Source organism: Kwoniella shivajii, chromosome 1 (assembly GCF_035658355.1).
Source record: "Kwoniella shivajii chromosome 1, complete sequence".
Taxonomy (NCBI): domain Eukaryota; kingdom Fungi; phylum Basidiomycota; class Tremellomycetes; order Tremellales; family Cryptococcaceae; genus Kwoniella; species Kwoniella shivajii.
Genome location: NC_085908.1, coordinates 3,646,920 through 3,661,209, shown reverse-complemented (window position 1 = coordinate 3,661,209; position 14,290 = coordinate 3,646,920). Strand labels below are relative to the sequence as shown.

The following is a 14,290-nucleotide window of genomic DNA, read 5'->3' as shown; positions in this document are numbered from 1 at the left end:
CGCATAAAGTCAAAGTGGTCAATTGTAGTCAAAGTGGTCAATTGACTTCTAGGCGCATTTTCGGCTTGGTGAATTAATTGGAAGGCTTGTGTACCTGAACTTACGCACAGCGAATGATGATATTCGTCTTGCCAAATCTAGTCCACCATACCAAATACACAGAAATAATTTAGACGAATATTACACAGACCGAGCTTGGAAATATTTTGTGATTGACCAAGGTGAATCGCGGTTTATCTGGAGCCTGTTTTCGATGTTGAGTGCATGACAGTCGAGGCATCGTATCGCAATACAGTCAAGGCATTGCAGAGAGAATACTGTCGTCGATGTGACCGAGGGACCGTATCACAGCCCTTTCTTACTGACAAAACAGAGCAGAGTCTTCTTCAGTCGTAACACACATTGCAGTAGTCTTCATTGCTATGCCAGATACAAGGTGGATTGTTGGCTGAGGCAGAGGTTCATAGTTTATGAGAGCCACATCTCAACCGAGTTTTACTCTGTAAACAATCAGCATTAGTTCCTTAAACGCTTCGTTGGCGGACAGCACTTAGAGCCCATAACACTGAAAAGCTAGAAATAGGAAAGTGTATTCACATTGTCTCATCAAGCGGTCTACCATTCGAGTGAATACACCTGAGGACCGACGCTGGCAGACGCCTTCGCTGGAAAAACCGATCAATCAGGTCACTGTGAGTATCACCTCGCAAAAGCGCTGATCCTCTTCTCGGGCAAGAAGCTTATAGCGACCCAACGAATCAAACTAAATTATTCGACCAATCACACGAGGAGGACGCTCAATAATATCAGTATCAAGAGACCGGGCGTCTAGTTCGGGATTCGGTATTATCCGATATCGTTGTTCCTTGGAGTCCGGAAGACAATGTCTTTGCGTGGTAATTGCCATTATAAGCTCTTTTGCATTATGCTTCTTTGGTTCATCCATTATATCTCAACTTCAATTTTCCCATCTGAAAAAGGGACCATACCTTCCCGTTGTCGTGGTCGCTGATGAGTGGCTTTCGAAAGGGAAGACCCCAAATCTGTCCTGTCCTTCAAGGCCCCCTTTGACCTTTAATTGTAGACGTTGGTTATCATCGTTGTCGTCTTGGCGTTTCGTAATTATTTTATCCAAAAGCGGTTGACAGTCTATAAATTGAATAAGTACTACTTTTCTTACTTTCAATGTCCTACGAGCATTCAGGAAAGACCCTCGAATAGTAAACTACCTATTCATACCATCGGCTATCATACTGGAATGATAGGTGATATGTCCGTCACCATCAACCTTTACACGGAACTCTGTCCACCACATCGCGCTTAAGCGTCGGAAATGCGGGCAGTCTCTTATCACACTGTCTGTCAGGCCCGCTAGAACGGGATATCTTGGATATGTGAGAGATAAGGAATTTAGAGGTATATAAGTAAGTCATTCTGACTGGCTTGAACGGGTTATCCCACTCAGGTCTTCAATCCCCAGTCTCACTTCTCTAGTCCTCCATAGGCATCTGCAACTATGTTTCAAGTTTCCAAATTGTTGACTACTGCTTTCGTGGCTAGTATTGCTCTTGTTACAGCATCCCCTGTCACTGTGAAGAGAGACAATTTCGGCTTAGAATGGATTTCTAAAGATTCCTCTTTACCTAAAGTCGTGTAAGTAGTGCTTCATCGCCTTTCTTTCAATCCTGTAAAACGCCCGCTGATGGCTTGATAACCCATAGCTTGTATAACACTGGAGGAACGATTGATTCCACTTCCAATTACTCGACCATTGATAATGTCAACTACGGTTCAGGTCCAGCATTCATTCCTGAATATATGCTGGGTAATTACAGTGTTATACTTGAAAAAGCTCAAATCGCAATTGTGGATATGTCCAAGGCTGGTGGATCATCAAATCTCAATTCAACACTTTACTTCAATGTCAGTAAAGCCGCAAATGAGCATCTTTGCTCAGAAGGAAGTGATATCGCCGGAGCTGTAATGTTCCACGGAACAAATACCGAAGAAGATACCGTGAGCAGTATTTTATCCCTGCTCACTTTGTTGGCTTCAATTGACAATAGGTCTGGATTACTCTCCTTATCATAGTTCTTCGGTGTTGATTTGACTTTAAACTGTTCTAAGCCATTTGTCGCTACTGGAGCTATGAGACCTCAATCTTATATATCTCATGATGGACCTTCCAACTTCTATCAAGCAGTAGCAGTAGCTTCTGATCCTAAAGCTGGAGATAGAGGTGGACTAGTGGTTTTCAACGACAGGATATCTTCTGCGTTCTATACCATTAAGACCAATGGAAATACTCCAGACACATTCAAAGCTTTGGAACAAGGTAATCTTGGAGCTTGTTTAGGTGGTCAACCGTATTGGTACTTCGAACCTTCGTACCCAGTAGCAAGATATCACTTTGATTTGTCTTCCATGCAAGACGGAAATCAATTACCTCATGTCGTTGTCCTTTTCGGTTCTCGTGAGTGTACACAGTCCCCTGTTCGAAACAGATATAGAACTGATAAATACGTAATCACAGAGGGTTTCGATACTTCCCTCATGTATGCTGCAGTAGCTAATGGTGCCAAGTGAGTCACTTCTGATGTACGTGTAAGGTTTATCATACTGATATGGATTGATTGTAAGGGGTATCGTTATTATGGGTGCTGGTGCCGGACAGCTGTCTACCGATGCAGTCAAAGTAGCAGGAGAGTTGAAAGCTCAAGGGATCCCAGTGGTAGCTTCTCTTCGTCCAGTCACCGGTGCTTCCGCTCCCAAGCCATTCGAGCAGAACTAGTGAGTAAGATATGAAAGAATCATCAATTTCTCTGCCTGACACTACGTGCTCTCAGTATCTCCTCAGGATATATGCAAGCTGGTAAAGCTAGGATCCAACTTCAATTATGTCTCGCCACTGGTATGGGATGGGAAGGATGTCGAGATATCTTCGAAAAAGATATGCGTGAAGTCATTTACAACGATGCTACATCCTACTACTTCTCATAGACGGCTTTGTTTGCCTCCAGATTCATAGGCGAGAAGAAGGCGAAGTGAAGTACGATTTCTGTTTATAGAGGGTTTCAGGTAATAAGTAGATATATAGATGAAAGCTGCATTGATCGGGCTGCAGCACGATGGAATCCGGACAATCAAATAATACAGTTTATAATCTTGGAATGAATATAGAGTACTATAATACACATCTCAATATCGCTTTCATCGTTCCCTCAAAAACTTTTGTGACAATTTATACTCTCTTTACTTGGTTGAACTGTTGGGATCGGTATCGCTGCTTGTGTCATTCATGTACTTTTGGCAAACAGTATCATCTGAGTGTTTAGTATCATCAGCTACTGCTTTCGCCATTATTTTGATTTTCTTTCGAGTCCACTTGCTACAAGCGGGCTTAATTTGCGCCAAGGTCAGTCTACTTCTGGGTTTGGATTGTGTATCAGCTGACTCTGCCGTAGTAATGAGTGATTGATCAGGAGTGCTAGCTTCAGACGAACCATGCTTTGTCACCTCTCCGTCGGTAGGAGATTCATGTGTATCAGTGTGTTTTTTGGAAGACCGAGTAAGTACTGGCATACTTGGATGTATCACCGAGTCAATAAGGATTTATTTGGGCCTTTAATCTAGTACTTGGATGGGTAGGAACGGAAAGGGAAGTTGTGAGAAAAAGTAATTGAAGATATAGAAAAGGTTAAATTTGGTTTGTGAGAGATGAGGATATTCTAGAGAGGGCATAAAATCATAACTGCTTTGTCGGAGTACATATCGTCCACGATAGCAGCACTACAAAGGGCTGGACGATTTGCGTAGAAAGGATCAATATCCTTATTCGCCCGCCTTCTCGCTAAAATGAAGATGACCCTAAGACGACACATTTCCTTAAATTGCTGCTAATGATGAAAGAATGATCTATTACCCATCCGAATGCACTGATGCGATTGGTTTTTGTAAGCGTGATGAAGATGAGGTTAAGCCTGGTATATGACGTTGAAGGTTTATCGCCGTCGGCTTGTCACAGTAGTAAGTATGGCGGAGACGTAGTCCTCAAATATAATCTTACGGAGAAGAGAAAAGGTACGTAAGTTAACCTTTTCGACTTCTAATTGCAAACGATCTGTTCTAGATCTTTACGATCGATCAATTTTGATGTCCTCCACATCATCTCGAGATACCTAATTTAACCCCTCTATGCGTTGAACTGATTAATTATCTGTTTCCATGGAAATATCACGACTACTGATAGTATCGAGTACTGGTCACGATTACGAGATCGTACACCTTAGCATGAAAATGATCATATGGCGGTCGAGTTATTAGACATGAATGAACCAGCATGCGTTGTTCTATAAATGTCAAACTTTCGAGCAAAGACCGTCCGGGATATGAGATGAATGATATCATCGTAATCTCAATCCTGGTGATAGATGATACAAATTTTTTGGCTGAAATCGATTGAATCACAAAACAACATCAATAATCAGAATATCTCTTTGTGCATGGGAAATTAATTCCTCGCTTTTGGTAATCGACCATTCAGATCAGAGTCATCGCGATTTTTCAAGCCTTCTTGACCGACTCGATCAAACAAGAGGAAGACTCGAGCGAGCGCGTTTGCCTTGGTCTATTGTGTTTCGGCGCATCAATAGCAAAGCAACTGAATCGTTAATCGTCATAATGCCTTATAACGCATTCCAAACCACCTTCTTGGGAACGGTGATCCGTCTCATATCAAGAAACAGATTCTTGAAATATCATGATGAGATCAACGTACCACAGCAGTATACCAAGGAAGCGGTTGCGAAAAAGCAAAATGATGAAAAACAGTCCTCTGGACGAGTTGGACGATTTAATACTGAATCTTCCAGCACTGAAGCTACTATAACAGAATCTACCCCTAGAGGTTCCGATTCGAATGATACCATCGTCGGACACGATACCGAAGCCCAACCTAACAATGTGGCTGGAAAAGAGGGTGAAAAAGGAGACAGGGTGAATAGAACAGCAGATAATTCAAAACAAGCTGAAGAAGGAATAAAAGATGATCCCAATCTAGTCACTTGGTATGGAGATGATGATCCTGAAAATCCGTGAGTTATCTATTTCAACGTGGTCATCATTAGATCTTGTGACGATTTTCAAAGTAAAGTTCAAATCGATCTTGACAAGATCGGAAGCGCTGACGCTCGGTTTAGACACAATTGGTCAACAGGTTACAAGTCTTTCGTGGCCATCCAGATGTCTTTCCTCACATTTGCAGTATATATTGGCTCTTCAATTTATTCCTCGGGTATAGAAGGTGTCATGGAACAGTTCACAGTTTCTCAAACAACCGGTTTGGTGGGATTGACGACATTCGTCCTAGGTTACGGAGTTGGTCCTATGTTATGGTCACCACTGAGTGAATTCCCCAACATTGGAAGAATGCCAGTTTGTGCGTACGGATCCGAGGTTATTAGCAGCAACGTCTGAGCTGACTTTTGATATCATTTATGGACAGATGTTGGAACTTTATTCATATTCGTGGCGTTACAATTCCCAACAATATATGCCAACGTAAGTGTATCTACCCGCATAAAAGGTGTAACACTACGTACACATCTTGACACTGCCTCCATTACCTCTACCAGAACATCCATACGTTACTTGCAATGCGGTTCTTTGCAGGTTTCTTCGGCAGCCCAGCCCTTGCAGTCGGTGGTTCGACCATGGGAGATGTGAGTAATCCTGAACACGGCAATCAAAACCCGAATCTTCCTGACGTTCTTTCTCATTCTTTCTCGACCGTTCTCGCCAACAGATGTTCCTTCCTAAACACTTGGCGTATGCAATCGGAGTATGGGGCTGCGGAGCTGTATGTGGACCCGTAATTGGTCCACTCTTGGGAGGGTTTACTTACCAGGCCAAAGGCTGGACGTGGCCTATATGGTATGTATCTTCTGACAATCCTTCAAGTTGATCGTGTCCATCTGATCAAGCCAACAGGACCCTCATATGGCTATCTGGCGCTTGTTTAATCATGATCATCATATTCTTCCCCGAAACATCAAGCAAGAATGTGAGTATCGTCTCTCATTATAAACATGACATACACCGCATCTAAATTGACGCGATGATCGCAAAAACAAACGACCAGATCCTACATCGACGGATGTTGAGATTAAGAAAGGCGACTGGGAATAATGACTTGAAGACACAAGCGATGATTGATTCTGCCGACTCGTCACCAAGTAAAATGGCAATTGATATCCTTTGGAGACCATTTGTCATGTTCTTCGATCCCATTTTATTGATATACAACACTTACCTGGCCCTGATTTATGGCAAGTTGACGCTAATCGGATCCGATCAAAAAGTCATGCTGACCTCTCACCCCAGGACTCCTTTATATCTGGTTTGAAAGTTTCCCTTTGGTGTACATGCAGGTTCATGGTTTCAACCCTGGTGAATCAGGCCTAGCGTATGTCTTCCTAACCAGATTCATGTTGCCAATATTCCAAATCTTCACTGACGTTTTCCCCTTTATCTCAATTTCAGATTCATGGGAATCTTCGTCGGAGCCTGGGCTGCATGTGCGGTATTCTGTTGGTATATTCACATATATCTGGAACCAATTTTCGACGCCAATGGTAAGTTGTAACATACTTATCGATTATTGCCAAAGTCTACTAAGCTGATCTCTTATGTCACAAAGATGGAGTGATTCCCAAACCTGAGATTCGATTGTATCCTGCTCCCATCGCAGCTTTCTGTATCCCAATTGCGATGTTCGGATTTGGTTGGTCAGGTCAATATGAATCTGTCCATTGGATCGTACCTACTATCTTCACTGCATTCTTCGGAATAGGAGCTTTCGTTTTATTCCAATGTATTTTCGCCTACTTTGGGTGAGTTGAGTTTCAACTTGATTCCTCATGCCTCATTCCTGCGTATGTGACTGACTTGACTGGGTGTATCTGCAGTGATGTATTTTACCAAGATATCGGTTCAGTCCTTACACTGAATGATCTATTCAGAGCGTCCTGGGGTGCAGCTTTCCCTTTATTCGCCAATGCCTTGTTCAAGCATTTGGGCATCGGAGGAGGCAATAGTCTGTTAGGTGGTTTGGCATGCCTTTTCATTCCCGCGCCATTCTTGTTCATCAAGTAGTGAGTTCTTTCAGCAAAGAGATGCGACGAGGCATAATGCTAAGCAATGCGTTTGATATAGTGGTCATAAGATCAGGGCGAGAAGTAAGTTCGCTTCTAACAAGAATTGATGAAGACAACTCCGTGTCACGTCGCAATACAATAAGACCGATATATCTCAATAGAGAAGAGTAAATCAATTATAATCAAAGAATGTAGCGATAGTACCTTTCTAAATCATCACTATAATATAGATAATCTAACATGCATCTAGTTCACCGTATTCACGATCATTCAGTGATATGTAGCTCAAGATTGTATATTCACATATATTCATATATCACTAATTGTACACGACGTGAGTAATATGCTACAATAAAACATTCGGTTGACCATTCTTCGACACCTTCTCCTTTACAATTCCTTCTGCATTTCCTTCTTGACCTCTTTACCTGAACCTTGTCTTTGAATACCCATAGCGTACTCGTAAACTAATCGACCTCCTAACATCGCGGCTATGATGGAAGTTTTACGAAACATCAGTGAATGAGTCAAGGTCAATTGAATATTGGACGCCCGACTTACAATAGAGAAGGGCAGGAAGAGCGATGGCATTGAGGACAGTAGTGGTGGTAGGTAAAGGTTCACCTGGATAATAGTATCCTCTATACCTATTCACATTAGGGCGAATGTCAGAAAACCTCGAATCGTTTACCACAAGCTTTCAAGGGGAAGATATGTGTACGAGAGAGAGAAAGTAGAAAATGATAACTCACCAGTTGTAACCAGCCAACGCTACTACCATATCGTTCATACTGGCATGTTTGATCGTCATTTTAACTTTTCTTCCACCTGTATCTTTCATATTCCAAGCTGAATCGACAACTTTTGACCAATCTCCTTTCTCTTTATATTCCTTTCGGATCAATTCATATGCTTCTCCTACTCCTGTGATGATGGCTGGAACAGCGGTGAGAACACCTGCACCGGCGGCGTAGAATCCTAGCACCGACAGGGTAGATGGAGCAGGTAAGATTGAACTTGGATAAAGTGATGAAGGGACTAGATCCAGTGATGATATAGAAAATGCCGCAGTCAAAAATGCGATTGGCCAGTGCACAGTTGCCGGATGAATGGGATGTCCCATCGCCAATTCACTGTTGGGTACTTGTCCTTGAAGTAATTGAGAAGATTCGTGAGCTACTTCTTCAGCTTTTGAAGCTGCATCGGAAGATCGTGTTGATACAGGCATATTGGTTGATGTGCGTGGTGGTCTGATCCGGAGCAATGTATTCAGCAAGTGATGTGTTAGTGATTTGTGTGTCACTGTATTATCAGGTGCTTATGTGTATGCTGAAGATGTACGATACCTTCTTATGTATGTATATAATATCTTTATATATATATAACTGTATGTGTCCAACCAGATTGCGATGATGACAAGCTTATATGCCATGATTCCCACAAATGAAGATGATGATGATGATGATGACGTAACTGATTCAAAGGTAAAAAAGAACCAAGGTTATCCCGATCTCTGTACTGATGAGTACTGCGACCAACCGAAATTAGTGTATTGCATTTTTCAGAGTGGGGTGTTTGTATCAACTACTCGTATGCTATGAATGAAGGGAAAGATGCGCAGGGGATATGAGGATTGATAAGGGGATGATATTATGCAAAAAGATGGGGATAGCTATGCTTTCTTTATATGAAAATTGATTCAATATTTTTGATGTGTTCCGTTCTTCCTCTTCAACTACTCTCTTTTCCTCGTTTCGTTTACTTCCCTCTTCTTCTTTCTATAGAAGATGGGTTCTATCGCTTCGCACCTGTTCTTCTTTTGCCTCTTAATGCATTCTTGCCGCGCCTAGCAGCCGAAGTAGCAGGAGTTTGTTGACCTTGAATGAACTTCACTAGTTCTTCTACACTTTCTGTTCCTCTAGCACCGATATTAGATCCTTCCGCAGGGGCACTACCATCAGCGGTAGCGGCAGCAGCGCCTTCGGTGGCAGCGGGAACTTGTCCGTTGGTGTCGATGGGATGGCCAGCAGCTGCAGCAGCAGCGGCTAAAGTAGCAGGATCAACAATCCTTACACCACCTGAACCGGTCGAACCTAGTGTACCGCCGAGTCTCCTGGTCTTTCCAGGTCCGTTACCAAGGGTCGTCCTCTCTCTAGCAGCTTTAAGTCTATCTTGAGATTCTTTCTTCATCTGCTCATTTCTTTCTTTTTGCTTTTCGACATTATCAATCACAGCTCGAAGGAGTTCAACGTTCTTCTTGACTTCTTTAGTTTGTGAGTGATCTTCTCCCAATCTAGCAATAAAGATGTCCAATGCTTTTTCGGAAGTCGAAAGAGCGGCAGCCATGTCTCCAGCGAGGAAGTGCGATTGAGTGAGTTGATGGAGTGATTGTCCAGTTTGGATATGTGAATCACCAAAGAGTGACAGTGTAGATTCGTAAGCTTGCCTTTGAAGAGCAAGGGCGAGAGAAGTTTCATTAATAGCTTGTAGGACAACACCAGCGTTGCTCTGACACAAAACAGTCAGTATGAGGGCCCAACATCGATGTGAGAGAAGTTTACTTACCAATACAGTGTTGATTTCGGGATGATCAGGACCGTGAATAACATCCCAGAGGTTGAGTACATGTCTGAAATACCTTAAAGCTTGTTGAGCGTTACCTTCCAGGTTTTCCAACATTGCAAGGTTAAAGTAGTATCCTGCGGTTTCATGATGGTATACACCGAGAGTCCTTTCAGCAACAGTGATAGCTTGTCTCTGTAATCTCAAAGCGGTGGAGATATCTAAGCCGAGAGGTTGTTCAGGATCCGAACCTTCTTGAGAAGCGACTTGTTGAATTTTCAATCTCGCTAGTTGATGAATAGCTTGTGAATATTGATTATATACTGAAGCCACTTCTGGATGTATGACAGCATGTATATTTTCGTATGATTGTAAACCTTCCAGCATGAACTCCAATCCTAGATCGATTGATCCTCGGTTTATGGTATTTCGGCCAGCTTCAAGGATCTCCTCAGCGACAGTGACCTGTGAACAGATGACAATTTTATCAGTACTGGTGAAGAGATGACCAAAAAAGAGAGATCTGAGATAGAAGCCACTCACAGAAGGAGCAGTGGACTTTACGATCGGTACTAAAGTCAAGATATCCTCAGCTTCAAATGTATGAGATCTCTTTGCAACAGGAGCTTTGACTTTCTTTGCCTTCTTGTCTTTGCTTTGTTTTCCCTCTTTCTCCTCCTCAGCAGTGGTAGCAATTTCCTGATCTTTGTCAAAGATATAATCTCTTTGGGCCAATTGGAAACCAAACCTGACGGCCAATTCTCGCAGGATTTGTTTCTTTCTCAGTCCTTCTGCAAATTGACTTTCCTGCAGAGACCACCTAAATCTGGTTTGAATCTCCGCAGTAATCTTGTCTCTCAAGGTCCCAGGGGTTAGTTTAGTGTACTCTGGTTCCTCTTCTCGATCGGATACACCAATGGCGTTGAATGTAGCTGAGGGTGAAGAGTTATAGGATGTACCAAGAAGACAATTGAGGAAATGAGAAATGGCATAAGTGACGGTTTCCGGTTGAAGTTCAGCAATGAGTGATCGAAGGACATGTTTAGATGCTCGGAAAATCATTTCTTGTACGACAATTGTCTGTTGAGATCAACGTGTTAATTTCAGAACACTGCTTAACTGATGCGGTATGTTAACTCACCTTTAATGCAGCAAGATGACCTGTTTCCTTCCTGTCCTCTCCGTCGGCTCCAGCTGAGAATTGCTTGATTGTAGAAGCAAGATGTCCCAAGTATCTCATGTTGATACCTCGGCCATGTAAGTGTTTGGTCAAAGAAGCACCGTCCATCAGTCCAGAAGTGTTCCCGGTCAAAACGTCCAACACAACAGCTGGAATAGCGATGGATCTCAAGAAGACTGAAGCATCTCTAACAGCTTTGATGGAAGGATCAGACTCGTCATTGATTGTCGAAGGGAGGAAAGCTTCTTCACTGTCGCTGTCTTTAGAGGGGACTTGATCAACGAAAGCATCAGGGTTGAATCGGAGCTCGAATTGTTTGATATCTCCCACCACACTAGCATCAAGAGGTTTCTCCTCTTCAGCTCGATGAGCAGCAGCTTCCACTACAGCGGGGGACTGATCTTCTTTTGGAGTTTCGGCTTGGGCTTCAGCTTCAGCTTCTGACGATTTGGACTCTGCACCATCGGTCTTCTCGGTTGATGGACCAGCTTCCTTCGAAGCTTCCTCTTTGGCGTCTTCGTCTTTCTTCGCTTGAGCTTTGTCAGCTACGCCTCTCGCCCATCGTTTGAGCTCTGACTCCCAGAAAGTCTCCAGCAACTCGGGTCGAAGCATTGCCAATCGATGAGGGTATTTACCAGACTCAGTTTCGTAGTCTTTTTCCAACCATTCGATATCGACGGGAGAAAGCCTTTGAGCATCAAGGATATATCTTCTTCCATCTGTTCCCCGAAGACCCTTGACTTCTGCACTGGCGTAAAATTCGTGTTCTTCATCTTGACCATCTTTGACTTTGTGAGCAGCGAGTCGTTGAGCTTGACCAATCTGAGCCATAAGCTTATGAGTGCCTTTGTCCCAATGGATGGATGTTTGCTTCTCGGAGTCAAGACCATAGATCATCATTGGGTTTTCGGCGTCACCTTGGTCTTCAGTCTCTTCGATCTCAGCAGACTTGTCGGCTTCAACAGTAGAAGTAGTAGGCGATCCACCAACTTTGACCCAATCTTCTTTCTTCTGACTTTCTCCATCGTCATTGGCAGCAGCAGGGGATGCCTCTTCCTCTTCATCGTCATCTTCTTTTCGTCGGTTGGAGAAGATACCCGGTAAGATGGATTGACAAATCCATCGTTTACCTTGCCAATCGACGATGGTATGACCAAGCATATATAGTCCGTCAACGTCAAGCTTGTTGAGAAGTCGGACACCTGCAGCATCTTTTCCATGGGAGATTCGCATCGCGGCATCGCCTCCCAAATGAGCGTAAGCGTCAAGAGCATCAGAGTCGCCTTGCGTGATAAAGATATTGGATTGAAGGTACATATGCGCCTTTGGGTCCTCCGAAGGGTTAATGGCAGGAATATCACCCCGCTACATACACGGATCAAAGACAGTCGTCAATGCCTGCCTTCTGGAACAGCACCATCACAATAATGGAGAATACTTACAGATACAGTTTGAACAGCCCTAATGGCAGCTTGATCGAATTCTGCCCAAACCTTTTGCAGCATCTTTTCTCTGAAAACTCTCTCTTGCATTGAACCTCTAGGCAATTCTCTGATACCTTGTATCTCCTCATTCCAATCTCTGGCAGCATCTACACTATCAGCACCGTAGGCACCGGTATGAAGGAAAGCGAGCTGAGTTCGGAGGATCTCAGATGAAGTAGCTGGTTTAGGAACGTTTGCCAACCATGGGTAAGCAGGTTCAGCTTGGGGGATGGCGACAGTTGAAATCGGGTCAAGTGAAGGAGGTTCAGTGGAAAGAGGCGATATTTTTGATAACTTGTCTGAGAATAGAGGTGAAAGTGAATGTAAAAGATCAATCAATGAATGAGTAGGTGATGTGATAGATCCATCAGAGTTTTGTTTAGGTGCAGGATCGAAATTGTTGATATTAGATCTCGATACGAACCAACCTCGAGTTGAACAAATGATTGTCACGGTCTCACCTTCAAGCAAAGCTACTTGCAGGTAAAGTTGATGACCTAGTTGTCGAAGGTGAGGTGGAGGTGGGTTGAAAGGTGATATTTGAATGGACTTCAGACTAGGTGAAATTTCGAGAGAAGGTTGAGAAATTGGTAGATCTCCGAGTTTAACAGATGTCCATTCTCCTTTCCAATCTGCGAAAGCGTGTGTTTTATCATTTGACACAGCTCTTTTCACTTTTACGAGTTCTTTCTTTCCTCCTTTACCTTTCCTACCACTAGGTAAAGAAACTTCAACTTCTTCATACAAAGTCTCACCAGATGATGCGATCACGCCATCTCGAACAGACTCGAAGATTGTTGATCCGGGCTGAAGAGCAAGCGAGGTAGAAGTGGTATTGGCAGTTGATCCAGCTGGAGCTATCAATTCGAGGAGTCGAAGAACCGATTGTCGAGCAGTGAATTCTCCGTAAGGTTCTGGAGTAACACACATCAATAGCAAGAGCGTCAACTCCGTTAAATCTGACCTGTGAGATACATAGTTGACTTACCTTTCACGACTTCAAGTAATCGTTCCCCATCCTCTTCAAGATGAGCAAAAGCGTCTTGAACCTCCAACCATTCATTCAATTTTTCTCCAGCTCTGATCTCGCTTAAATCCTGCTTCTTGCTGAAAACCTTGCCTCTGCCATCGTCACCTTTGACGAAGGGAAGACGTAGAGAGTAAGGACCCAGCCAATAAGCTCCTACCCAATCGTTGATGAGCAGCTTGAGATCTTGCATCGTCTCGCTCGGTTGAGGATAAATGGTAAGTCGATCTTGGGCTTCCGACGAATCCTTGGGTTTTGGAATAGTACGGGAACATGTAGGAGAAGGAAATCGGATGGTCACAGGGGGCACTAAATCCACGAGGATTATAAGTGAGTACATTCTTTGAGTGATATTGTTATTTCAAACTTACGTGTGACAGCTTCAGCCTGTTCATCGATCTTTTCGTCACCGTCGACCTGAGCGACTTCTTGATTGGCAGAAAGCTCGACATCGGGATGGTGTTCTGATTGATCGGACATGGCTTCTATCTCACACCGATACTATACAATAGAGAGCAGGAAGGAAGAGGACGGAAGATTAGCAGACGTACTCGTCTCCTTATTTGATATGTGTATATTGAACTACTATTCATCCCTCATTACTACAACCGAGATGACTTTGCAGCTACTTTCCTTTTTTTTTTTCGAAAGGGAATTCATCGCAACTGCCGAGGTGAGCCACGTGGTCTTCACGCTATCGGATATGAACACCGAGTTTCGCCGATAGATGTTTGAATGTGCTCTGTATTCAAAGCATGTGTATGTATTGAGGAGAGACAGAAGTATGCATGAGGGGAATAAGGATGTAGCAGAGAGCCACTCAATGCCCAGTCAGACTCTTCTGTATGACGACCAATCTGTGATGTATTCGTTTTCTGCTAGG

General features: G+C 43.4%; 4 protein-coding genes across 4 annotated transcripts; 2 read left to right on the top strand and 2 right to left on the bottom strand.

Annotated features, from left to right (window-relative positions):
• Positions 1-1,516: 1,516 nt before the first annotated feature.
• Positions 1,517-3,000, top strand: IL334_001355 (uncharacterized protein; the record flags this gene model as incomplete). The annotated part of the gene is made up of 6 exons (XM_062933112.1): positions 1,517-1,653; positions 1,722-2,016; positions 2,092-2,473; positions 2,534-2,582; positions 2,641-2,790; positions 2,847-3,000. 6 exons carry the CDS (start codon positions 1,517-1,519, stop codon positions 2,998-3,000), a joined length of 1,167 nt encoding a protein of 388 aa, XP_062789163.1.
• A 1,680-nt stretch (positions 3,001-4,680) lies between these two features.
• Positions 4,681-7,261, top strand: IL334_001354 (uncharacterized protein; the record flags this gene model as incomplete). Its single annotated transcript, XM_062933111.1, has 12 exons — positions 4,681-5,093; positions 5,199-5,437; positions 5,504-5,559; positions 5,634-5,720; positions 5,804-5,931; positions 5,989-6,061; positions 6,140-6,326; positions 6,382-6,463; positions 6,541-6,632; positions 6,698-6,890; positions 6,966-7,151; positions 7,213-7,261. 12 exons carry the CDS (start codon positions 4,681-4,683, stop codon positions 7,259-7,261), a joined length of 1,785 nt encoding a protein of 594 aa, XP_062789162.1.
• Positions 7,262-7,544: 283 nt separating this feature from the next.
• Positions 7,545-8,382, bottom strand: IL334_001353 (uncharacterized protein; the record flags this gene model as incomplete). Its single annotated transcript, XM_062933110.1, has 3 exons — positions 7,545-7,645; positions 7,716-7,801; positions 7,907-8,382. 3 exons carry the CDS (start codon positions 8,380-8,382, stop codon positions 7,545-7,547), a joined length of 663 nt encoding a protein of 220 aa, XP_062789161.1.
• Positions 8,383-8,948: 566 nt separating this feature from the next.
• IL334_001352 (uncharacterized protein) lies at positions 8,949-13,887 on the bottom strand (the record flags this gene model as incomplete). Its single annotated transcript, XM_062933109.1, has 7 exons — positions 8,949-9,662; positions 9,720-10,181; positions 10,260-10,796; positions 10,858-12,261; positions 12,339-13,294; positions 13,369-13,716; positions 13,779-13,887. The coding sequence occupies 7 exons, from the start codon at positions 13,885-13,887 to the stop codon at positions 8,949-8,951; spliced, it is 4,530 nt and encodes a 1,509-aa protein (XP_062789160.1).
• Between the last annotated feature and the right edge of the window lie 403 nt (positions 13,888-14,290).